General features: G+C 36.3%; 2 protein-coding genes and 1 long non-coding RNA gene across 17 annotated transcripts in view; 1 reads left to right on the top strand and 2 right to left on the bottom strand.

Annotated features, from left to right (window-relative positions):
- TTC33 (tetratricopeptide repeat domain 33) overlaps window positions 1-5,849 on the bottom strand; it is a 39,590-nt gene extending 33,741 nt beyond the window's left edge. The window contains exons 1-2 of one of the 6 annotated variants that reach the window (XM_042951403.1): window positions 5,492-5,849; window positions 786-1,007 (exon numbers count right to left, since the gene is read on the bottom strand). In XM_042951403.1, the coding sequence (XP_042807337.1) occupies window positions 786-1,006 (221 nt within the window). In that variant the 5' untranslated portion in view covers window position 1,007; window positions 5,492-5,849. The other 5 variants (XM_042951410.1, XM_042951398.1, XM_042951435.1 and 2 more) reach the window with 5 other exon arrangements.
- A 59-nt stretch (window positions 5,850-5,908) lies between these two features.
- LOC122227152 lies at window positions 5,909-26,357 on the top strand. The gene is made up of 3 exons (XR_006205911.1): window positions 5,909-6,048; window positions 11,622-11,671; window positions 26,245-26,357. It is a non-coding gene; the product is annotated as an uncharacterized LOC122227152 (long non-coding RNA).
- The window catches only part of PRKAA1 (protein kinase AMP-activated catalytic subunit alpha 1), a 45,866-nt gene continuing 27,905 nt past the window's right edge, over window positions 8,869-26,829 (bottom strand). For 7 of the 10 annotated variants that reach the window (XM_042951336.1, XM_042951353.1, XM_042951326.1 and 4 more), the window contains 7 exons: window positions 26,229-26,322; window positions 22,145-22,289; window positions 19,785-19,872; window positions 17,974-18,198; window positions 16,182-16,668; window positions 15,943-16,069; window positions 8,869-11,801 (listed from right to left, as the gene is read on the bottom strand). In XM_042951336.1, the coding sequence (XP_042807270.1) occupies window positions 11,557-11,801; window positions 15,943-16,069; window positions 16,182-16,668; window positions 17,974-18,198; window positions 19,785-19,872; window positions 22,145-22,289; window positions 26,229-26,322 (1,411 nt within the window). In that variant the 3' untranslated portion in view covers window positions 8,869-11,556. Of the gene's footprint in view, window positions 11,802-15,942; window positions 16,070-16,181; window positions 16,669-17,973; window positions 18,199-19,283; window positions 19,357-19,784; window positions 19,873-22,144; window positions 22,290-25,750; window positions 25,796-26,228; window positions 26,323-26,829 lie in introns of those variants that run through there. The other 3 variants (XM_042951378.1, XM_042951363.1, XM_042951388.1) reach the window with 3 other exon arrangements.

Here is a 26,829-nt window from a genome sequence, read left to right as displayed (position 1 = left end):
TTTGTATGTGGTATTAGATACATTTTTTATATATATTTTGTTTTCCTATGTATTTTATTTTCCTATATATAGAATTGTGTTTTCCCATATATAAACTTCTAGCTTTTTCTACACAATCTACTAACCAATGGGTCCTCTCCCCACTGATTTGTGAAAGAATGATTTTTGGTCCCACTGAAAGACCTAAGCAGAGGCAGGGGAAAAGGAATAAGAGAATAGGAAAAAGAGGAAAGGGAAAAAAGGAAAAAAGAAAAGGGTAAAGGGTAAACAGAAAAGTATAAGAGCTTAGCTGAGGATAGGGCTGAGGATAAATGAAACTACTGTCAAATTCCTGTGCACCAACCATATTTACTGAAGTATATAAAAGCCAATGGCAAAGGATAACTGAACATCTATTTAAAAGAAACAAAAAAGTACATGTCCTCAAAACCCTTCAAGAAACATCTAATATATCTGGTATATAATAACACAAAGAGAAAGATTCCAGAAATTAAACTATCTCCTATCAAGCAATAATTTGCATTACATTTCATTTAACATATACCCTTATTTAGACAGAACAAAAATGATGGCAAAAGCAGACATTACAAGTATCTTGAAGACTCTTCTACAAACTTTCAGATTCCATGGGAATGCTAAATATGTCTTTAAAACTTATTTATTTGATGAATTTAGCACCTAGATCAGATTTTTAAAACAAAAATTTATAGAATTCTAACTCTTCATCTCATTACTGGCAGTCAGAAATGTAAACTGTTCTCTGTAAGAAAACTCCAAAAACATACCTTTTATTTTCAACCAAACTGGCTCCTTCATCCTTCAGCTGCTTACTTTTCTCAACACAGCCCTCGAGAAGACTTTCTTTCCTGCGTTTAACCGCATGAAGCCAGCTCCCTTCTTCATTCTCAACTACATCCTTCTCATCAGCAGCTTCGGCTTCAAACTGCTGTGAAGTGACCTTTGAGACCTTCTCCCCAATTCTTCTCTTCCATCCAAAGGAAGCCATTCTGGAAAATTACAAACAAACAACTTTAAAATTCAAATTTGGCCTTTAGAGAAGTATTACAAATGATAGGTGAAGACAGATAAGAGAATCAGACTGTCACCAGTTTTTTTGTTGTTGTTTTGGTTTGTTTTGTTTTGAGAGAGAGAGCACACAGCAGGGGACGGGGAAAGGGAGAAAGAGAATTCCAAGCAGGCAGGATTCGATCTCACACCTTGATCTCACAACTGACTGTGAGATCCTGACCTGAGCTGAAATCAAGAGTCAAACACTTGGGGAGCCTGGGTGGCTCAGTCAGCCAAGCGTCCAACTTGGGCTCAGGTCAGGATTTCACCATTCATGAGTTCGAACCCGTCATTGGGCTCTCTGCTATTAGTTCAGAGCCCACTCTGGATCCTCTATCGCCCTCTCTCTCTGCCCCTCTCCTGCTCACACTTGCTCTCTCTCAAAAAGAAAAATAAAACATTAAAAGAAAAAAAAGAGTCAGATGCTTAACTGTCACTTTTTAAACTCTTAATTAAATAATGGATCAAGGCAATAATCAACAAAGGGTGCTAACATCACAAAGGAACACAACTGGTCAGTAAGTATCTCCTGTTGGAAGTGGCATACTACCCATGAAGTATCCTTGCCAAAAATTAATCCTGAATCAGATCAAGTCTAACAAACTCTACCAGTTTACAGAAAATACGGAATGCAGATGAGCGTGCTAAATAACATGCCAGAGATGCAGACAGCAAATAACAAAAACTAAAAAATAAAACTGGTTTCTTCCGGAAATAAACTTCCAGGAAAGCAGACAGAGAGAGAGACAGAGAGACAGAGAGAGAGAGACAGAGAAAGATGGAGGTAAAAAGAGACTTCAAAGATTTAATAACCAAATATAATGCATGGGTTTTGTTTAGCTCTGGATTCAAGCAAGCCAATTGGGAGGAAACGTTTAGGAAATAATAGGGAAAATCGGAACACTGATTTGATACTTGATGGTATTAAAAAATTATTGCTATTTTTTTAAGGTCTGATAATAGTACTGTAATTATGTTTATAACAAAAAGATAAGCATTCTTGCTATAAACATAATTACAGTACTATTATCTTTTAGGAATGTATACTAAAATATTTCACATGGAATTCTATGATATCTAGAAATTGTTTCAAAGTGATCACCAGAGGGAGCAGGGTACAACACAGGAGAAATACAGATGAAAACATTGCTCTGAGTTGATAATAGATACAGTTAGGTGATATGCACATAGGATTCCTTGTACTTTCCTCTCTCATACATGTTTGAAATTTTTCACAACAAAAAGTTTTAAGAGTCAAACTTGGTATATAACTTCATTCACAGAACTATTGGGTAAATCTAAAAAATCACAAATGTTAGGGGCACCTGGATGGCTCAGTCAGTTGAGCACCTGACTTTAGCTCAGGTCATAATCTCACGGTTCGTGGGTTCGAGCCCCACTCTGGGCCCTGTGCTGACAGCTCAGAGCCTAGAGCCTGCTTCAGATTGTTGTCTCCCTCTCTCTCTGCCTCTTCCCCTCTGGCCCTCTGGCCCTCTCTCTCTCTCTCTCTCTCAAAAATAAATGAAACATTAAAAAAAATTTTTAAATAACAAATGTTAAACTGTTTTGTATATCAGCAATGATACACAAATGTAAAGGATAAGAAAGGACAATTGATGGAACAAAATTAAAGAAAACCATAAAAGCATTCAACAAGTATTTATTTAGAGAAGGAATTTATGATGAGATCCAAGAACTCTTACTAATTATATGGATGAGCTTAAAGATACTGAGAAACTCCTGGAAAGGCATATGAATTTCTGTTATGTCTGTGTGTTTTCTGGAGAAGAGTGTCTAAACTTTCATTCCATTCTCAAGGGACTCCATAACTCCAAAGAGATTATGATCAACTGAGTAATCAACCAGGGGGATAAAGAAAAGCAATGAAGCAGATGTTTTTATAAAATTATCAAATAATGGGCATTCGAGGAGTAAAGGAAGAAGGGAAACGAAATAGTGAATAAGTTCTACCAGGTGTCAAGGTCTTCATCACTGAGGCACATGGCTGAAATGAAATATAAGTAATCAATAGAAGGGAGGGGACAAAAAAGTAAAGGTGACTATGAGGTTATTCACATGGAAAGGCCTAAGATAATGGCAGAACTTGTAGGGATGAGAAGATTATAGGTCATGTGCCTAAGTTTCTAATGAATACTAGGAAGTCTCAATAAATTATTGCGATCAAGAAATGCACAAGCAGATATGGGTGAACCACATATTCTCCCCTGGAGCAGGGATTATTTAAAAAAAAAAAAAACAAAAAACAACCCAGAGTAGTAATGTATTATAAGCTATACTAGGAAATCAAGATAATACCAGACTCTCTACCCAGACCCTTTATAATAGAGAAGAATGAGTTTCCTATGTTTGAAGATGACTATAAGTAACTTAGGGGAAGAACCAAGAAATGGCTGAAAATGAAGTGTGGTTACTATGGAAAAGAAGGCCAGAGGCACAGAATGAAAACAACGTCAGAAAATAAATCATTAGGAAGGTCTCATAAGACATCAGGATATCAAGAAGAACTCTTGTATTTATGACTGTCCCTAAAAGTGACAAGAATGAGGATGACTACATTTCCTGCCTTCAAGTTTCCAAATGAACTCTGTTCCTAAAGCAGCAATGTGAGGAACCAGGTACTGTGGGAACCCTGTTAACAGAGGAAAGTCTGGTGTATTTACTAATGTCAAATTACATTAGAAATCATCAGTCAGGTCTATATATTATTGGAAGCAGGGTTTAAGGTGGCGAGGAAAGGAAAAAGGAACAGAGAGACCCAAATATATTTTTTAAAAATTAATGGGTAATCAGACTCCCATTACCATCCCCTATCTCCAACCTGAACCATTGTTCTAAACGTCAAACATAGGTATAGGCTAAGTCCCCAGATGGTGGTTCTCAAGCATGTGTGAAAAGCCATGCACAACACCGCCTCAGGTGTTTCTGCCATTTTCCTCCACAAATGCTTTAAGCTCTTCTAGAGACCAGAGGCTGTGGAGATCAGGAGAGAATGAGGTTACAGGGTATAAAAGGCCTGATGACTGCTAGTAACTGACAAGTTTAGCCTTGAAGAGAGTGAAAAGAATACATTCCTCTCAGACAAGAGTTCATACTGAGTGAAAAGTACAGACAAGTTCAGGGGTAGAGGGAAAAGACAATGAAGGATTTCATACCCCAAGCTTCAAATTTCCCAGAGAAATAGGTGGCTAGTCATTGGCTCCAAGTAAAGGGAAAAGAAACAGATCTGAGTACTTGAGAAGAAAAGTTCTGAGTCACTAGAGAGAATGGGAAGATAGGAAAATCAACAATAAGGGATCAATAAAGATACCAAACAGTATCAAGGGCCACTGAGGTTAAAATCCACTGAATCTGTTACCAAGGGCCATTAGCACAGTTTTGTATTTTCTTCAACTGTCTGGAGACAAGGGTATAGTCAATCCACTCCAGGATAAGTGCTATTGGAGAGTAAACAAAAAAGGATACTATGACTTCAGTGGAGACTCTTGAGGCTTCCTGGAGGGGAGGCTGACAGGTTTTCAAAAATAAAAGTCGGGTTAGTCCTAGGACACATGCAAAACAGTTTCTATCCTGAAAAACTTAATACTCAGGTATTAAGGTATCTTAATTAGTACTAGTTTGCTGTTCCTCTAAGGATATCTGAACATGAAATTAAAGCTTCTTATAAATAAGGTTTTCCTGAATCTATAGTTAGATGCACAAGGCGCCAACATCTTAGCCTTTACGTTTTTTCACCCGGATAAGAAACCATATGGGTAAACCATAATCACAGAGGTTTCACGTTAAACTCATGAAACATAAATTCATTTTACATAGAATCATAGTTAATGAATGCCATGAAACTCTAAACAACAATGTTGTGTTCTAAATTCTTTTGCTGGTGCAATGATCTCTACAGTAGGCATTCAGTTACTGTTGTCGGCTGGACAGTTTATCCAACCACAAACCGAGAATGCCTGTCTTCACTGCATAGGAGGAGGCAGCACCTAAGGCGAGAAACCACTAGGTGAACACCATTAGGAAATCAAAACAGGATCCTTCGGGTATCGGGATGTAGTCAGAGGTGAGAGATTCAAGAAGCAATTTACCCGAAAATGTCACCGCGCGAGAGAAACTTGTATTACTAAGTTCCTCTCGTTTCCAAAACAATAAAGATATGCGAAGCTCATAAAGGCTGCCCTGGACGTCCCCCGCGAGTCCACCAGGCCGCCAGCAGCTGCAGACACGCTCAACCAGAGGTGGGAAGCAAGCTCGGTTCCGCTCCTCCCACCGTTAAGGGAAGGTCAAAGCCGCACCCGCCGCCGTGGAAACGCGGAAGCCGCTCCTGCCTTGGTGTAACGGGGGGCCCGACCCCTAGAAATGCTCGTCCCTAAAGACCAACCTTAGCGTCCCGGCTCTGCCGTACCTCCGTCGCGTCTCAACTCCGACTTCTGAAGGTCCTTTCTCCCCTAACCACAAGACCCACCAGCCTCGTTTTCCTCCTCTTCCTGGGCTTCCACCACGGTCAGCGTACCCTCAGTTACCTAATGACCACTCCCCTGGTCCCGTGTTTACATTGTGCTTGCCCTTTACCGACAGGAAGCGGAAACTAACATGCCCGACCTCCTACCTGCCTGCCTTTGATGCCAGGTCTCTCAAGAAACTGGCCTGGCCGACCCGAGGCGTCGGAACCGCTCAGAGAAGCGGGTAGGGAAGAGGCGACTCTCAAAGCCCTTAAGGTCGGCCAGTCCCTTTGCCGGGACCACAAATCCCAGAAGTCGCTGCGGTAGCCTCCACCCCCGTTACCCTCTGGGATCTGTAGTCCGGGCCACCCGGACCCGGAGCGCCCTCTAGCAGCAGTCGGGGGCGTCAGGCGCGCGGACGACGGCAGTGCCGGAGCGCGGGAAACTGCGGCTGCGCCGGTTGAGGTGCGCGCAGTCAAAATCAGGCCCCGTGAGACTGCGGGACTCGTTCCGTCGCGAGGTAAAACAAACCGGGGTTGGGGAGAAGGACTTGGGCGGGAATTCATAGCATTAAAATGGGATCCTGCCTTAAAGGAGTTTACAGTCCAGCTGAGAGGCCAGCCTAGACGCAAAGGACTAAGGGAAAACTCCATTGAAAAAGGGTTCAGGGGAGCAGATGAAGCAGATCAAGGAGGCCCTTGGTTCAACTGTAGGCTTCACGTCGGAAAACATAAGTAAATTGGGCCCAGAAGAATTAAAACCTAAACGTAGGTGTAGTTTATGTCTTGAAAATAATTAAGTGGGGAAACGTAACCCAGGGGACTGTTTAGGAAATTGAAAAGATTGTTAATTTATCGACGTGGCTATCTTGTGCAAGGGAAGACCAATTTTGTAGACCATGCTTTTCCAACCTCAGCGTTGTTTGTCAAACTGCATAATCTTTGTTGGAGAAATGGAGTCTCCTGTGCCCCGCAGGGTGTTTGGCTGCATCTCTGGAATCTACCCACTAGATGCCGTTAGCATCCACTACCACCACCATTTTACCTCCAGTTGTGACAATCAAAAACGTCTCCAGTCATTGCCAAATGTTCCTGGAAGAAAAATTGTTCACCCACCCCTGCCGCATTGAGAACTGCTCTTGTACAACAATGATTCTCCAAGGTGATCCTCAGACCCCTGAGGGTTGCCAAGGCTTTTTCAAACGATTTTTATGCTCATATGAAGACCTCGTTGGCCTTTTTCACCATGTTAACTTTGCACTGATAATGGAAAAGCAGTGATGGGTAAAACTGCTGACAGCTCAGCTGGTATTAAGGCAATGATACCAAACTGTGCTAGTTGTCATTGCAGTTTCACCACCACACTCATACTACCAAAAACACAAAACAAAAACACTCAAGAATGTCCTTTAGGAAGCGGTAAAAATTATTAAAATGACCCTGGAGGAATTTTTAATCTGTATCACAAAATGGGAAGTACTCATTAAGTACTTTTGCCGTGTATTGAAGTATGATGTCACCAGTAAAAGCAATTGTGAGATCGCATTATAAACTGAGGTATACACTTTTTTTGTGTGGGATGCAACTCTTATTTAGAAAACAGCCAGCAGTCCAGCTGGTTATTCAGGATTGGGTATGTGACAGGCCTTATGAAAATGAACGAAAGGAGCCTGTTACTTCAGGAAAACAATGGACAGTGTTGCCAATTATACTGTCCTATCATAGAAGTGTTATCATTTGCAGTATATAACTTCTGACATTAATTATAAAAGATACAAAGGTAGTAGAATGTTTCTTAAGAAGGGTAGAGGTTTACATGACTGTGTTCACTGCAAACCTAAATCAGTGACAATTCATCAAGTCAAATATTTATGATTTGCACACTTTTCTGTAATGCTTCTTTAAGCCTTTAAAACACATGTGTCTCTCGGACAAGACATTAAGCAGGATTTATGCCTTTATAGTCACATTCTTAGTGCTTGGTTCATAGTAGCTATATGAGGGGATATAATTTGTAGAGTGAATAATTAAGCGGTGCTTAAAGCTGTACTCCTTTCTAGGGGTCTTTCCCAAATCTCCCAAATAACTTTACTCTGATAAAGGCTACCTCCAACACTGAGTTTTCACACTTCACCCACCACTTCCCTACTGACTTTGTCCTATGAACTTGATGTACTTATTAATATATTTAATACATTTCTCAGGCTACTTATTGACAATATGATCTTCCAAGTTGCTAGAAATCCTCTAAATTTATCAGACTTAACATTTATTGGCATTCACAATAAATAGAACAGTCTATTTACCTACAATAGAACAGTTCAATAAATATTGATTTTTCAAACAAGAGCATTTATTGTACAGTTTTATACAGTCAGGGTAAATATCTAGAGCAATTTATAAGTTCCCTAAAGAACAATCTTATGTGCTATTCATAACATTCTTTAGTACTGTTTTCTTTTGTTACAATTATCAACCTATTTTAACGATTTGGAATGCCAACAATCTGGCACAAGGCCTAACAGTGCCATACGGGATATAAGATTTCATTACAGTTGAATTCTAACAGTAGTGGAATTCTAACCAAATCTAATGTTAGCGACCAAGGAAAACTGGTAACCACTTTGGCTTTTATCGTATATATCTTAATATTTTGTTCAGGTGGTTAACTTTTAGATGAAATCAAAACTCAGTAATTTAGTTGACACAAAAATCACACGTCTGAGTGTTAAAATTTGTTTAAGCACTATATTTTATATTTAGGCACACTGTCAAAAAGGTGCACACATGGTCAGCTAGGAATAAGTGCTTTTTATTTAATTTTTCCGAAAGTTAAAAATTTAAGCACACTGTAACAGGAAAAATTATGTTTTCATCATCCACTTTCTAAATCAAAGTATTTTAAATTATATACCTAAATATACCCTGGTCGAAACATATGCGAACACATCTCAGAAATACTGTACCACAAAGATTGATCTCTACCCTATTACCAATTTATAGTTATGTTGTATGTGGAATTTCATTCATCTTGTCAGGAGAATTCACAATGAAAATAAGACTTCTGCTGTGTATGGAGGAGATGGACAAGAATTAAGGGGAAAAGATTTAAACAGCACACCATTTGTTTTTCATTCCAAGGATGCCAGTCCAAGCATAGATGCATGGAGTCCTACATCTAGCCACAGTCCACCAAGCATTCATTGAGTGTGAATGGTAAAACTACAAGGTCAAAAAGCAGGGATTGGAGGGGGGATGGGGAAGGTGAAAGCACAGGACTTTTTATATAAAATCATTTAAAACTCTGAAAAACTACAAAAGCATCTCAAGAGAAAATATAATCAAAGTAAAAGCAATGGAATTTATTTCAGTGAAATTATTTTAAATTAGATATATTAAGCTCCCATATCCCCCAACCTGGTAGAAAATTTCCTCTTGGTGAGAAATCATTTATTTTAATGGCAAAATTTTTACATATCAGTAAAATCTGTTATATTTAAAACTATGTATACAGTACATTTCTGGCAAAAACCTTATACATCTTTCAGTTGTCAAGACAAAGTAAAAATATGGTTGCATAAATCACAAAAAATATAAATTGCTGAAAAGATAATAAAAAAAGATTAAAAATCATTTGCATTGACTCCCTTACATCTTTAGTTAGTAAGAATTTGCAAACTACAATAAATTTTTGAAAATTCTGATGCAGCCTCGACATATTCAACCAAAAGTTGTCATTTCAAATATCCCAGCTTAAAAAAGAATCTGCTGCAATAATCTGTGCGTTTATCATACTATTTGTACAAGTGCAATATTTAAATATCTTCAAAATAAAACTCAGTAACTAAAAGGAATCACAATAACTTAACAAGCAGCAAAGTTTACAAAATTAACAATTTTTAGAAGGTCCTATTTAATTGGTTCCTCCTTTCAATCCCCCCCCCCCCCACTGCCCCACCACCTCCCCACAACAGCTTATAGAGACATTCTGACAATGTCTTAGTTCTATGTACAAATCTGTAACTTTTCAAAAATACAGTCTTCTGTTCTTAACATCAGGAACATAATGCTGCATTTAGAGACCCTACATTAAATCAATATCCCAAAAATGCAGGGCCACATACAAGTTATACAGTTTTGAACTTAGTATTTAAGTTGCACTCCTATTATTTTATACAGCTTTCAGATTCTAAGTTGAATAGATAAGTCCTGGACATAAGCAAGATTTTTCTTTTGAATTCACTGCATATTTCTAGGGGTACTGGAACCAAATCTACAACTATAGTTAACTGTGCAAGCTATCAAGACACTTGAGTATATTACTGTCTGGTTACAAAGGTGTTCACTGTATTTGCCAAAAATAGTCCTATAATACAAAATATTAAATGAGAAGTAAGATAGCTCTTCTGCAATGGAAAAATGATTGATACCAAAGAAAATCAATACCTTGAAGTTAAAATAGTATAAGGCAATTATGGGTGATATAGTACTTTTTATTTTTTATTAGCATACACAGGACACCAATTTTAACTGAAGTGACTTTAAATCTTCATTTACAACTATTATGGAATGCTACTAGGAAAAAGGAAGGATCAAGGAAAAGAAAGTATAGAGATCTTACAAAGATTAATTAAGCATCTTTAGGCAGTTCCCATAATGCTACTTTTTAAAAAATGATTAAAATCTAAAACAAATGTGACCATTTAGAAGCACTAACTGATTCGTTCCATTATTTTATTGAAGTAATAATGTCATACCTGGCAATGTCTAAATTTTCACTGAATCCTAGTTTGAAATAGCTATAAAAGAAATTTGGAAGACAACTGGGGAAACCTAAATATGCATGATTAGATGACTTTAGGGAATTACTAATCTGATAATAGTATTATTTTTTTTAGGAAAATGTTATTTTTTTTTAGGAGATGCTTGAAATGTTGAGGGTGATAAGTATGTCAGCAACATCCAAACGGTTCAAGGAGAAAAAAACATATATATCTATATACACGTACATATGTACACTATGTCTATATACATACATAGATATAAAGCAAATGTGGCAAAATGTTAACCAGTGTTGAATCTAAGTGGTAGATACACATGTGATCACCCTATAGCCTTTTTATTTTTGTTTTTAAAAATGGTCACGATAAAATTTGGGAGAAAAAGTCTTATCTGAGCATTTAAATGGTAGGAAATATTCTGTGTGCTAAATCAATTTAAAAGATACATAATTGAATGACTAGAAATTTTTGTATACATTCAATACTGACGGACATGAGCAGCGGAATTTGTGAGATTGACAAAAACATGATTTATTTATAGCATATGCAACTCAGCTCTTGGGACAAAAAGAGAAATTTATGTACAGAATATAGTGAGACAAATTTTAAGATTTAACTTAGTGCCTAGAGTATCTGAATATGTAAGTTCTGTGTGTTTTTGGATTTATCAAGCTAAAGAAAAAATTTTAATTATGTCTAATTTAATCTTTGATATGCTTACCGTATACTAAAGAATATTAAGGGAAGAGATATGGAAGAGTTGTCCAGCCTGTCACTACTGGAAAATACCTGCTATGTAAGAAGTTCAGGATCCCCCCAAAACAAATCACCTATAAAGGTCTCTGGGGATTCTAGGCAAATATTTATTGAATAAATTTATGAAGCAATTATAGAACATATCAACTTGTAATAATACATGAAGGCCTTTATGGTAAATTAATATTCTACAAAGCCCTGTATACATTAAATATAAAACAGCCAAAAATCAAGTGAGCCTGAGAGACCTATAATTCATTGTGAAAATTACATTATGCTATATGCCTACTGAACAATGAACAAAATTATCTTAATTCATTTTTGCACATTAGGCTTTTAACTATTAATCATGTTCCAATTCCTGTGCAAATTGCATTCCAAAAGGCCAATCCTCAGTTATAATTATGTATAACTTGATTATAAATGGAAGCATTTGGCTATGATTTTTTATGCATGCTTATTGCTATCAAAGAAATAAGCAAAGTTTTAGGTTTACTGTGCAAGAATTTTAATTAGATTCGCACACATTTCAAAAAATTCTATCGTGTGACTTCCAGGTCTTGGAGTTAAGTCAACAGGAGAAGAGTCAAGTGAGGTCACAGATGAGGTAAGTGAAGCTTCTGAGGATTTTCCTTGAGCATCAGCATCTGAATCATTCCTTTGGCAAGATCGATAGTTGCTAACTGATCCTGATCTCTGTGGAGTAGCAGTCCCTGATTTGGCTTCAGTAATTTCATCTGGGTAAAAAAAAATTTCAATTTATTATAATCCATTACACCCCATAATTTTTATTCTTTTAAGTTTTGTTTATTTTGAGAGAGAGCGCGCGCACGCATGAGGGAGGGGAGGAGGGGCAGAGAGAGAGGGAGAGAGAATCCCAAGCAGGCCCCATGCTGCCAGTGCAGACACAGCCCAACACAGGGCTCAATCTCACAAACCGTGAGATCATGACCTGAGCAGAAATCAAGAGTTGGATGCTTAACCGACTGATCCACCCAGGTGCGCTCCCACCCGCCAACAAAAGTTGAATAGTATTTAATTTGCTTCTTTGAGTGAGACCACTGACCACCTATCAAGAGCACATTTATTTTGAAAACGTTCTAAAATAGAGGTGATGAATCTGTGTTAAACCATTTGTCTTCTTTACATACAGTACGCATTCTCCTCATGCCTAATCAACATTGGGTATAGCACATAGCTACTCATCAGTATGTAGCTACTCATCAGACTTACACTCCAAAATTAATAGCCCAATAAACTAATAACATGGGGCTCAATAAACATCCTTCCCTAGCAATAAAAATTCATTTCTCTATATTAAAATCATAGAATAAATGCACTTAAAATTTGGGAGAAATCTTGGAAACCACCTCATCCAATGTTCATTCTATTGATAAGAAAACATAAACCTCAAAAAGGGTAGTGACTTGCCATAGGTAATAAAGAGGTAAATCTAGAACCTCCTTTGCCTGTCATCTCACTGCTTTTCATTCTCCCACTTTCTCTTTGTATTTAAGATCTCATGAAATGATTCCAATAAACAAATTAAGGAAAAACTAAAGTTGAAAATACAGTACACAAAAACAGTAAATGTTCATTCAACTGGCAAACCCAGGGGCTAATAAACCTAAGGTTATAAATTTGAGGCCAGTACATTACCACTCAAACCTGTGCCTTTCTGACACTAAGTAGGTACTATTCTTTTGTTTATGAAGAAGACAAAAAATTCATAGGTAAATCTAATAATTCCATAGGATCTTAGATACACAAAAGTGGTAACAGATCTTAATGGAGATGGCCAATGAAGAACTGCTAAAAACTTGTACTTAATTAAAGGCTCTGTTTATGAGAAAACATTTATATATACAGTTATACTCTTGAAATGCTAGGATAGAGTATTTACTTGATATTATGAGTCAAGTGTGCTCTGTCAGGCTTTTTAATAGATAGTGTTAAATTCGTTTTGAGAGTGTATGCATATGGGAAATCTGAATTAATATAAATTTCAAACCATGTTATAGTATCATATCATTTACTAAAAGCCTATTATAGTCTACTCATACAAACATTGGCATAAAGATATTTTTCCCATTTAAAAATAAAAATAAAGTAATCCCTATCAAAATAGCACACTACTGTTCACTGAACTAGAACAAACAATCCTAAAATTTGTATGGAACCACAAAAGACCCCAAGTAGCCAAAGCAGTCCTGAAAAAGAAAACCAAAGCTGGAAACATCACAATTCTGGACTTCAAGCTATATTACAAAGCTATAATCTTCAAGACAGTATGGTATTGGCACAAGATCATTGGAACAGAATAGAGAACCCAGAAATGGACCCACAAACATATGGCCAACTAATCTTTGACAAAGCAGGAAAGAATATCCAATGGAAAAAAGACAGTCTCTTCAGCAAATGGTGTTGGGAAAACTGGACAGCAACATGCAGAAGAATGAACCTGAACCACTTTCTTATACCATACACAAAAATAAACTCAAAATGGATGAAAGACCTAAACATAAGACAGGAAGCTATCAAAATACTAGAGAAAACAGGCAACAACCTCTTTGACCTGAGCCACAACAACTTCTTACTTGACCTGTCTCCCAAAGCAAGGGAAACAAAAGCAAAAATGAACTACTGAGACCTCATCAAGATAAAAACCTTCTGCACTGCAAAGGAAATAATCAACAAAACTAAAAGGCAACTGATGGAATGGGAGAAGACATTTGCAAATGACATATCAGATAAAGGGTTAGTATCCAAAATCTATAAGGAACTTATCAAACTCAACACCCAAAAAACAAATAATCCAGTGAAGAAATGGGCAAAAGACATGAACAGACACTTTTCCAAAGAAGACATCCAGATGGCTAGGAGACACATAAAAAGATGCTCAACATCACTCATCATCAGAAAAATACAAATCAAAAACAACAATGAGATACCATCTCTCACCTGTCAGAATGGTTAAAATTAACAACGCAGGAAGCAACAGATGTTGATGAGGATGCAGAGAAAAGGGAACCCTTTTGCACTGCTGGTGGGAATGCAAACTGATGCAGCCACTCAGGAAAACAGTATGCAAGTGCCTCAAAAAACAGAACTACCCTATGACCCAGCAATTGCACTACTAGGTACTTATGCAAGGGATACAAGAGTGCTGATTCGAAGGGGCACATGCACCCCAAAGTTTATAGTACCACTCTTGGCTATAGCCAAAGTATGGAAAGAGCCCAGTGTCCATTGACTGATGAATAAAGAAGATGTGGGGTGTGAGTGTGTATGTACACACACACACACACACACACACACACACACACACACACACTGGAATATTACTCGGCATTCAAAAAGGATGAAATCTTGCCATTTGCAACAATGTGGATGGAACTAGAATGTATTATGCTAAGCGAAGTAAGTCAGAGAAAGACAAGTATCATATGATTTCGTTCATATGTGGAATTTAAGACAAAACAGAAGAACATAAGGGAAGGGAAGCAAAAATAATATAAAAACAGAAAAAGAGACAAACCATAAGAGACTCTTAAATGCAGAAAACAAACAGAGGGTTGGTGGTGGGGTGTTAGGTGGGAGGGAGGGCTAAAAACGGGTGAGAGGCATTAAGGAAGACATTTCGGATGAGCACTGGGTGCTCATGTTATATGTAAGTGATAAATCACTAAATCCTATTCCTGGAATTATTATTACACTGTATGTTAACTAACTTGGATTTAAATTTAATAAACAAACAATAACAAAAATGTCTGCTTTCTGCAATTAATAATTTACCTCAACTTAATCAATATAAATAGTTAAGATATTCTGGCAAACTATACATAATGGTAATCAGAGATATATTTTCTAAGTATAGGTTTTCACTTTCTAACTATTAAAACAGTAAACCAATACTTATCATAATTTAACATTTCTTTAAAAATATTCAAGGAGGTACTTTTAAGATTTTATACTGAAGTAAATCATTATTTTGATGACCAATTAAAATACACCTAACTTAAAAAGTCTGAATATTTCAATTTGATCATCAGGCTGCCTCTGATTGTTTATGACTGTAGGTAAATAGAAATGCACAGCAATCTAAAATTAAGGTTAACAACGTCACTTTTAACGAATTATGATCATTATCTTGAACATTATCTTTAGTCCCAGGAATCCCTATATCATGCTTTCATACAAAAGTGGTCTATTATTTAAGAACACTTTATTAAGAGATAAAATTGGAATCATGTAACTCACAAAACTAATACAGGATGCATACCTCTGATATGTCTCTAGTGTCAGGCTGGGAGCAAAAGGCTGGATGAGAGGACAAAACTAATCATTAAGTCCCTTACCTATCCAAAACATTTCTCTCTCAGTCCCCTGTAAGAAACCTTACTTGACAAATGATTTCTTGTCCTATGAGCTACTAATCAAATCTATTCACACTGCCTTATCAATCAACTCTAAAAGGTAATAACTGTACTCTAATTCTTAAATGAAAAAAAAAATTTATTAAATATCAGATATAAAAAAATTTAATAAAAAGTCAACATTTATTTCTAAATAAAACATTTTATCTTACCAAAATGAACCACACCAAAAAACAGAAATGTGGCAGAAACTATCATTTTAGGATCGGACTGCATCTGGCTTTAAGGTAATCATAAAAGGACAATACACTGTAAGATTACAGCAAACCTAAGATTCACAAATGCTGACATCACAGAGGCACCAAATCTCACATTTAATGTTCTTTTGCTATTGAATTACTAGGAACAGTTCAAGAAGCTTCGAAAGAATCAAAGACTAAAAAGCCAAGTTAGGTCACAAAGTCTAGTTTGTCAACTAAGTTGTTTTGTGGAAGGTACATACCATCAATACTACGGAAATCCAGTAAGTACGTTCTACTATCCACTTGGTATAACTGTAGACTCATTTTGGAGTATGTACTTGTTACAGGATTCTTCCTTCGAACACGCAAATAATATGGGTTTACAACCTAGTGTGTGGTATGGACAAAAAGAAAGTCAAAAGCAGTTCTTCTATAAAACATTTTATAGACTACAGGTTTAGCAAATGTGCTTAAAGTCAGAATGCCCTTTCTTTTTTACCTTCCATTCGTAATCCAGTTGTTTAATTGCTCTACAAACTTCTGCCATGATATCATTCGGTCGACTTTGACTTCTAATTCCCAAATGCCATTTTGCTTTCCTTACACCTTGGTGTTTTGATTTCTGTGGGTTTAATTCATCGAGGGTGTGGCGTGCCCTTGGCGTTTCAGCAACCAAGAATGGTACTCTTTCAGGATGGGGCCGAGTCAAATGATGATCATCGAGAAAAGAATCAGGTGGGCTTGTTGCCAAGTAAAAATCTTTGGCCTCATTCATTATCCTCCTGTTATCTATTATGAGGTGATAGGCAACTGCCAACGGGTCCTGGTGATTTCTATTATAAAGGCAGCTGAGAACCTCCTCTTCTGAGCATTCAAATTTTTCACACACTTCTTTTAAGGCTTCATCATCAATCATGGTTGAACTATATGATGGATCCTCAGGAAAGAGATATTTTGGAAGATCTTGTTTAAACCATTCATGCTCCCTGAGACAAAGTTAGGAGGTGAGACTGTAAGTAACAGTTTGGGGGATTTAGGATATGAATTCATTTCTATTTATACACATAGGGTATTTTCATCTTTTTTAAACTGAGACTTTCTTCTGGCTCACATTTCATTGTATATATTGGGGGAAATGCTCCAACCTCCCTCAGATTTTAAGAGGGAAAAAGCAGTGCTGCACTAACTGGAAAAGAAATGTCTTCACTTTTATTTAAAGTTTTGGCACAAATGACAATGACAAATGACCAAGACCAGCTTATTTCCAGTTCAGAAAAAAGAATATATTCTGTGGCTTCATTATTATAATATTCTTGATACAATGTTAGGTGAAAAAAACAACAAAAACAGACAACTATCATTCACTGAACGCTTACTCTGTGGTAGATTTTAGGCTAAATACTTCGTATACATTATCTCACCTTATAAAACAACTCTATGAAGATAACAACTCTTCAAATATAAAAGGATATGTTTGACCTAAACTATGTCAAAAACTGCTAAAACTAAAAACATCATGAAAGGAAAAGAACAACGATTATCTTCTGGGTGATGGAATTAAAGATCATTTTCTGGTGTTTTTTTTTTTATTTTGGTTTTGTTTTGTTTTGTTTTTGGTGTTTTCTAAGTCTTCTAATTGTCACATATTGCATTTAAATTGGAAAAAAAACCATGTAAAACACAAATAAAAGCACCTTTCACTTAGATATTTTAAATTTTAAAGAATGATTTATCCTTTCCCACTGGTGGTAAAAGCATGCCCTTCCATATGAAACTTACAAATCAGTAATTCCACGTGTGATTCAATGTATAGTACCCAAAAAACAAAAGCATGTCATTGATTAAATTAAAAATTCCTCATTACTTGAGATGAACAAAAGGAAAAAAAGGAGTAATTTATGAGATAGAACTCAAATAGTAACACACAAATTTACTCCTACTGAAAAGCATTAATCCTAATGAGAATGCATAAAAGTCAAATACGAAGCATACCACAGAAAATCTTAAAGAGCCACTACAAAATTTAACATCCCACCAGGGTCTATTTTTATTTTCTTTCAAAAGAAAGACGTGTAAGTGAAAAGTAAAAGCCCTCCCTCCTACTAATCTTCCTTCCCTAAGGTAACCAGTTTACTGTGTATTTTTAAATACGAAAACAAATGTGCCTATATACTGTATTTTTTAACATACAAATGACATGACATTATACATACTGTCCTGCAACTCTTTCTTTCACTTAATTTAAATCATTGAAGCTATTAGATCTGATAATCTCCAAGTTGCATTATTACCTGATATCTTTGATTGTGGCCCTCTTCATGGGATCCACCTGTAGCATATGTTTCAAAAGGCTAATCACAGATGGATTTAAATACTGAGGGGTATAAAAGATCCCATCACATATCTTCTTAAAAAGAGTTGGCACATGATCATCATCAAACGGAAGGGTTCCACATAATAAAGCATAGAGAATAACCCCACTGCTCCATATGTCTACTTCTGGGCCTGCATACAATCTGTAACAGGAAATACCAATTGGATTAAATAATCATTAGTAACTTGAGAGTCAATTAATCAAAAGTTTTAAATATGGATACTTTACAAAGAATTATTAGAGTATGGTTTCTATAGTCATTGCTTTACACTATACAGAAAGATTCTATATAATTCTATCATCATTATCTTTGAAAACAAAAGTTAAGAATTTTTTTAGGTTAGACTATAGCTATAATTCTGTTCTTACTCCTTTACTTTGTTCCTCATGATATCAATTAAGAATGTTCTCTAGTGATGAACCCTAAACCCACTCTCCCCCCAAAACCCAAGACTTCCTACCAAGGTAAAAGGGGCCTGAGGCTGTGAAAGAAAGCCAAGCTGACTGGTTCACAAAGAAGATCCTAAACTGGTATTTACAATACACTGTAGCCAACTGACTTAACTACTGCAGACTGTTAGCACAAAGTCTGGCTTTGGGGAAAGGATGTCTGTAAACTGATCAAATAAACTGTTGAACTAATCCATAAATAGTGCTTTGAATACAAGTTCCCACTCATCCAGGGCTCACAGAAAAACCTTTCCAAACTGGAAAATTAGACTTCAGAAATGGCCCATGCATATATGCATATTTCCATTTCTTTCTTTTATTTTTTTTTAAATTAACATTGCCCCCAGAATTGTTTTTTTCCAAAAGAATTTAGATGGCACAAATGAAATAATTTAAAAACATTCTTTGAACATTAAGCTGATCTAAAAAAATAATGATGAAGCTTGATAAATCTAAAATTAGGTACTTCTGCCTTAATCATAGCCATGACTTTACCCAAATATAATTTCTCTGAGCAGGCCAGGCAAGCAAGGTTATGAAAACAGAGAGAAAATACTATACTATTTCTGCATTCTGAATTAGGATATGACACATTCAAACAAAGAAACATGGTTTGAGTGAAACGTTATTAAAAGGTAATTATAAAGACTAGTAACAAACTTAGCCATCTGTTTTCAATTTCAGTAGTACAGTGAAAAACAATTACTCTTTAAAAATTAAATTTTCCTGTCATCTAATCTATTCAAAAAGCTGCACTGTATAAAGATCCTCATGTTCTCAATGCCGGTGGTCAGTAAATTGAGAGATTAGAATTCTTATAATACTGCAGTCTCCAGAAAATAAATGAAGTCTAAAGATTTTATCATACTTCAGTCCAATCCCCCAATCACCTTATCATAAAACAAAAAGCTACTACAAAATGTCTTCTATCTGAAAAATTAAAGGTACACATTATACTTTTAACCCTTCATCTAAGTAAACCATTTCTAAATAGTAGGTATTCCTGTATAATGCAAGTTTTTAATGTCTGACCTACCTTTAAAACTTGCTAGTTTTAAACCTTCAATTTCTTCCACCACGGGGAAAAAAGAATTCTCTTCTATAAATGGAATCCTTAATTCTTATGTTTTATCCCTAAAATATAACACTTTCTGGATAAGAAAAGAATAAGCCCTAAATGTCTTTCCTTTCACTACAATATGACACCACAGACAGACAAAATCTAGGGAAAAAAAGATAATTACAAATGTATTAGTGTGGGAGGGTGTCAAATACTACCTTCCTGAAATTACTTCTGGTGCAGCATAGTTGGGTGAGCCACAGCTTGTTCTTAAAAATTCACCATCTGACATCATGTTTGAAAGACCTGAAAATGTACAAAAAATCAACTATTCAAGATTTCCCAAGGAAATAAAAACAAAACTCCATTAAACAATAAAATTGGCTTTGCATTAAAGTGATAAATCATCACTATATTCTTTGCTTAAACAAATCCTAGTCTTTACTGTTCCCAAATATTTTGTCATTATGCCCTAAAATTTGTAATCTATTTCAGCATTTAAGGTTAGTGCATTATTTGGGGGCAGCTGAGTGGCTCAGTCACTTAAGTATCCAACTCTTGATTTTGGCTCAGGTCATAATCTCACAGTGAGATCCAGCCCTGAGTTGGGCTCTGTGCTGGCAGCTAGGAGCCTGCTTGGGATTCTCTGTCTCCCTCTCTCTGCCCCTCCTCTGACTTGTTCTTTCTCGCTCTCTCCCTCCCTCTCCCTCTTCCTCTCCCTCTCTCTCTCCCCCCAACCTGCCCTCAAAAATAAACAAACATTAGGAAAATTAAGTTAGTGTACTACTGGAAGTTAATGAGTATATATTAAGCTATTTGTTGTTCTGTTTATTAGAATAAACTCGGCATGTTTAAATTTATTAATAAAGAAATTACTAGAAAAAATGTAGATGAGTAGAAAAATTAAAATTCAAAGATTCTATGACCCTGTTCTGATTCTTTTTTTTTTTTTTTTAATTTTTTTTTTTAACGTTTATTTATTTTTGAGACAGAGAGAGACAGAGCATGAACGGGGGAGGGTCAGAGAGAGAGGGACACACAGAATCTGAAACAGGCTCCAGGCTCTGAGCTGTCAGCACAGAGCCCGACGCGGGGCTCGAACTCACGGACCGCGAGATCATGACCTGAGCCGAAGTCAGACACTTAACCGACTGAGCCACCCAGGCGCCCCCCTGTTCTGATTCTTTAAAAAACAAAACAGTAACTCTGAATATCAAAGCTCCCTCCCGCATAGTTTTACTCCAAAAAGAAACCTCTGCCTTCTCAAAAATGTACTAGATAAAAATAATCATGAAAGGAGTGCCTCGCTGGCTCAGTTGCCAGCATGCAGCTCTTGATCTCAGGGTTGTGAGTTTGAGCCCCATGTTGGGTATAGAGATTACTTAAAAATAAAATCTTAAAAAAATAATCATGACAATTAAGGAATAAGGAAGTCAAATAATTTAGTCAGTTACAACAACAACAATAGCAAATCAGTAGCTCAGAGTTGACTGGCACTGCTTAGTGAATCTCTATAGATTAAAATACATATATTCAAATCTGAGAAAAATACTTATGAAATCACTTCTGATTAGAACTTAAGCTAAGCAAAATTGAGTTGCAGAGATTAATTTTTCTTAAATTTAATAAAATAATATCAATGGCAATTTATATAGAACATAAAAGGAAAATAAATTCATTTTTGACAATGTTCTTCCCAAGGTGAAATTATGCTTTTCTATCATGTAAAATATTTTACTAGTTTTTTTTTAAATAATTCTGTTCATGGGGCACCTGGGTGGCTCAGTCGGTTAGGCATCTGACTCTTGATTTCAGTCCAGGTCATGATCTTACAGTGGCATGATTGAGAGCGCCGGGCTCCAAGCTGAGCATGCAGCCTGCTTAAGATTCTCGCTCTCTCTCTGCCTCTCCCCAACTTGAGTGCGTGCACTCTCTCTCTCCAAATAAAGAAATAAACTTCTTAAAAATAAATGAATGAATGACTGATTTTGTTCATACAGTTTACCTTCTGGCTTTCAGAGTTTGTATAACTCCATTCAGTCTCTTTCATCTTGCTCCATACTTGATCAAAAGAACATACTGGAGGGGAACCTAGGTGGTTTCATTGGTTACGCATGACTCTGGATTTGGGTTCAGGTCATGAGTTCAAGCCTCAGGGCGGGCTCTGCACTGGCATCTCAGAGCCTGCTTATAATTCATTTTCATTCTCTCCCTCTCTCTCTCTGCCCCCCACCCCCCACTTATGCTCTCTCTCTCTCAAAATAAACTTTAAGAAAAAAAAAAAAAAAACTGGAAATAAAGTTGCTAACTTCTCCTTCACAAATAATAGTCTCTATTCAAATGATGTCTCTAATGCTGCCAATTTATTTACCTATTGTCCTAAAACTAAATTTTAAAGACATAAAGTTAAGAAGAGAATTCATCACTTCTTCTCCTTTCTGTATGCTCATAGGCAAAATGGTGAGGATACACTATTTTGGGATACTTTAGTCCATTGCATAGAAGTAAAACTTATCTGAAGAATGCTTTGATGTTCATTAAACATAATGAATATTTGAAACTATAAAAATCTCCTTACCAAAATCAGCTATCTTTGCATTCATGTGTGCATCAAGCAGGACATTTTCAGGTTTCAAATCTCTATGGACCACCATATGCCTGTGACAGTAATCCACACCAGAAAGGATTTGTTGAAACAGACGCCGACTTTCTTTTTCATCCAGCTACGAAAAGTAGAGAGGCATTTTAAAGGTGTGCTTTTCAGAAGAAATTTTTCTACCTACAACTCTCCAACCTATAAAACCATCAAAACGCATGAAACCTTCCAAATGAAACTCATCCTGAGATACTTTTGAAATGGGGAGATGGGTACAATCAGCACAAAGCCAAAATGCTAAGAGGATCTTGGAACTCAACTTTCTGTTACCACTCTTGTGACTACATTGCTTTCCCCTGTATTTCATGAGCTATTTCAAATAGTTTCAACTTCTCCTTGAAACTAGGTATGTTTTCTCCTATACACTGGAAACATTTAATCCTTCATTCCTTTAACAAATATTTATTGAACATCTTTAGTGTGCCAAGCAGTTCTAGGCACTCAAGATACAGCAATGAATAAAACAAAGGCTCTTAATCTAGTTGATGAAAATAGACAATAAAGAAATAAAGAGACCATTAAGGAGTATTTTAAGAAAAATAAAGCAGAATAAGGGCACAGAATTATGTTGGGGTGGGTGATACTATTTTAGACTATATGAGGAAGTAACATTCAAGACTGTTAATGAATTAGCAAGCAATCAAGTTATATGTCCTGAAATAAAGACTTTTTAGTTTTAACAAAAGAAAAACCTTAATTCATTTGTTTTATAAAATATAAAAACATGTATCTTTAGTCTGTTTTCTTAAAAAATTATCTTATGCAGGAACTAACATTTTAAAAAATATTCTTTAAGAACTTCCATTTATCCATTTATCCATATTGTCTTGTTTTAGGATTTTTTTCCCCAAAGCTATAACCATTATTTGGATGAGCCTGTACCCATGAAGTCATATTTAATAAATAGCCTATTAATTCTCTATAATATGCAATTTTCTAACAGAGGTCACAAATTAGCATTCTGAAGCCAGACTTCTACACTTTAAATGGCATGGACAATCTGGGAGAAAAGGTGAACTAGTAATTTCTTTTGAAAGCAAAATTAAAACTAATGAAGTACAATGAGACACCCTTCCTCTAGAGAAAATAACCTGCTAATAATCTAACACATTTATTTCTAGAAGAAATGTAGGTTCACTTTTTTTAACACAACTTTATATTAAATATACTAAATGAAAAAAAGAATGTGTTCTAAATGTGAAATAAAACTTAATTGATTAAACAAAATATAATAGGTAAATTAACTAAACAGACTACAAAAATGAAAATTATACCATATTAACAATAAATACAGTACAAAAGATGAAAAAGGAGAAGTCTCCAAAGGAAAGTTAGAAAAGTTAAAGCATATTTGCAGTTAAACATGGTAGACTGAATCTTTTGTCTCCACACCTTCAAACATCACTAAAAGGACATTAGCATAAAAAGACGAAAAGAGCAAGAAAAGTGACAACAGTAAAATCAGAAGGAGTCACCAAGCTATAGAGTGGATGAACGATGAAGACTTGACCAAACAGAGAAAGCGGAAACCTTAAGCCTGCAGGGTGGAAACCAATAATAAACTAGCCTGCACACAGAACTCTGGAAAAGCTTAGAAATTAGAAACCTTGGAAATTCGTGAAGGGAGAAATGAGAGGTGGACCGAAAGCAGGACAATTGGTTGAAGTTTTAAATTCACCCCTACGGGGGAATAAGACCCATGATTTGCTCTTGAGTAAGACCAAACCAGCTCTGTTCTCAAGGACACCAAGGCAGGCATGAGGCGCCCGAAGGAAAACACAGGGATTAAGTGAAAGTCAACATACTAACTACAGAGACTTGCAGGCCTCTTCCCAATTCAGCTCTCAGAGAACTGCAAGCTAAGCTAATACCCTCAAGGAAATTGGAACATTGCTTCCAGAGCAACCCTCTGATCTAAGGAAAACTATTTGAAATTACTGGTATTTGGTGCACCCTAACAAAATGGACAGATCCCTACCTATTCCACCTATGGGAAGGCTCACCAATCATTAAGTTCCACCTACATGAGCTTGGCATTTAGTACCTCACTAAAATATAAGTGGACAACCAAGAATCACCAGATATCTGAGGAAGGGACTTTACAAAAGACAGAGACCAATAAAATGAACAGGAAAAAAAAAAAAAAAAAAAAGAACAGGGAGCACAAAAGGTACAGTAACAATGCAGGGAACAGAGGAAAACTTAAATAATAAATAAATAAATAAATAAATAAATAAATAAATAAATAAGTAAGTAAGTAACTAAGTAAGTAAGTAAGTAACAACTGTTGACTCTTAGCTACAGAGAACAAACTGATGGTTACCAGAGGTGGGAGGAATGGGTGAAAGTGTGATGGGGATTAAGAGTACACTTATGTTGAGCACTGATTAAGTAAGGTACAGAATTGTTGAATCACTGTATTTTACACCTGAAACAAATATAACACTGCATGTTAACTACATTGGAATTAAAATTAAAACCTTAAAAAAAAACAACTAATTATTATCCTTAGACAGATAAGGTTATTATATCTGTGGAGCAGAACTGGCTATTTAAAAAAGAAAATTTCAGAGGCGCCTAGATGGCTCAGTCAGTTAAGCGTCCAAGTCTTGATTTCAGCTCAGGTCAAGATCTCACTCATCAGGCTCCATGAAACCTGCTTAGGATTCTCTCTCTCCCTCTCTCTCTCTGCCCCTCCCACATGTGCATACCTGCACACTTGCTCTCTCTCTCAAAATAAATAAATAAACTTTAAAAAAAAATCTAAAGAAAAAAGAAAATTTCAGAAAACAAGATCTTTGAAATAGAAAATATGACAGCTGAAATTTAAAATTTTTTAAATGTTTATTTATTTTTGAGAGAGAGGCAGAGACACAGCGTGAGTGGGGGAGGGGCAGAGAGAGACACAATCAGAAGCAGGCTCCAGGCTCTGAGCTATCAGCACAGAGTCCGATGTGGGGCTCAAACTAACCAGCTACAAGACCATGACCTGAGCCAAAGTCGGACACAACTGACTGAGCCACTCAGGCACCCCAACAGCTGAAATTTTAATATACCACAGAAGAAAAATGACCAAGAAATGACAAATGGAAAAGATAAGAAAACAAGATACCAATCCAACTTGTGCCTGTTTCCATTTTTCCAGGCATAGCATAGCATGGGGGGAGGGGGTACACTGTATAGAGAAGTGGAATACCTGCAAATTGAAATGAACCATGTTAAAAAATGGTAAAATCAAAATTAACTTGGTTAATGAGTTTGATTTTGATGAAAGTAAATAGATATGCTACATAGAACAAATGAGTGAATGATATAAAGAACTTTAGATTGAGAGGGAAAAAAAATGGCTTCTCACTGCTAGACACAGCTCTTCTAGAAAGAGGTTTTAGCCATACCACATAACCTGGGTATGAGAAAAACATGGGCAGGAGGGGCAGTGTTTACTTTTTATGTCCGTAACTTAAGAAACTGTTCAAAATATCTTCTAAAGTTCCTTCCAACTCTAAATTCTTTAAGTCTAATTCCTACCTCCTTCATGGAGCCTGTTCTTACTACTCCAGGTACATAAGATTTCTGAAACCAAAAAATGAATGCAATTTAAATGTGGCTAGGGTTGACTAGCAAGGCCTAGATCTTTAATATGTTTTGTAAGGATTAAATATATACTTCAAGATATATATTACAAGTATTTGTATACCCCAAAAGCATGAGTTGGAGGATCATGAGTTCTGGGGTCTCAATCCAATTCTGTCATTAATAAATCATGTGACCTTGAGTAAATCTATAAATCGTGAGTCTCAGCTTCCACTTCCATGTAAGTAGACTAAGGAAATAGTCTTTAAGGTCTTTTCTAACTCTAAATCGTCTATGATTCTAGACAAATATATGACTAAGGAAACTGGTTATTAAGTAGACCTCTTAACAAAATTGCTCTCTGACATCTTGAAGCTAGTAAGGAATAAGGGGAGTTACAAAATATATACAGGATTAAATCAGAACTGCTTACCCTTCCATTTTTACAGATATAATCAAATAGCTCTCCTCCTGAGACATATTCCATCACCATGAAAATATCAGATGGTGTACTGATGACCTGGTACCTGGTGAGAGAAAACATTTATCTACCAATATTAAAACATGTATATTCATCATTCAGTAAATATTTACTAAGTGCCTATAATATAGCAGGCACTGTGCTAGAATCCGGGAAAAGCTGCAGGGAACAAAACAAATTCTCTGCCTTCATGGAGTTCATGTTCCAGGAGCCAGGAAACAGACACTAAATAAAAAAGCAATATCTCAGGTGGTAGAACTTGCTATGAAGAGAAATAAAACAAACTACGAGGAACCTCTCACACAGGGCATTTAAGGAAGGACTACTGTCCAATAAAGTAACATTTGAGCAGAACCTGATGGAAGGGAGCAAACCATACCACAATCTAGGAAGAAGGTGAGCCAGCAAGTGCAAAGGCCCCGAGGTACAAGTCTGTCTGGCATGTTTGAGGAATGGTAAGAAGGCTAGAGCAGAGTGAGCTGGCAGAAAGAAATAGGATGTGGACTCAAAAAGCTAACTGGAGACCAGAGGACAGAACCTTACAAACCACGAT

The sequence above is a fragment of the Panthera leo genome, chromosome A1 (assembly GCF_018350215.1).
Source record: "Panthera leo isolate Ple1 chromosome A1, P.leo_Ple1_pat1.1, whole genome shotgun sequence".
Taxonomy (NCBI): domain Eukaryota; kingdom Metazoa; phylum Chordata; class Mammalia; order Carnivora; family Felidae; genus Panthera; species Panthera leo.
The sequence above is the reverse complement of the archived record's forward strand: the minus strand, read 5'-3'. Positions and strand labels throughout refer to the sequence as shown.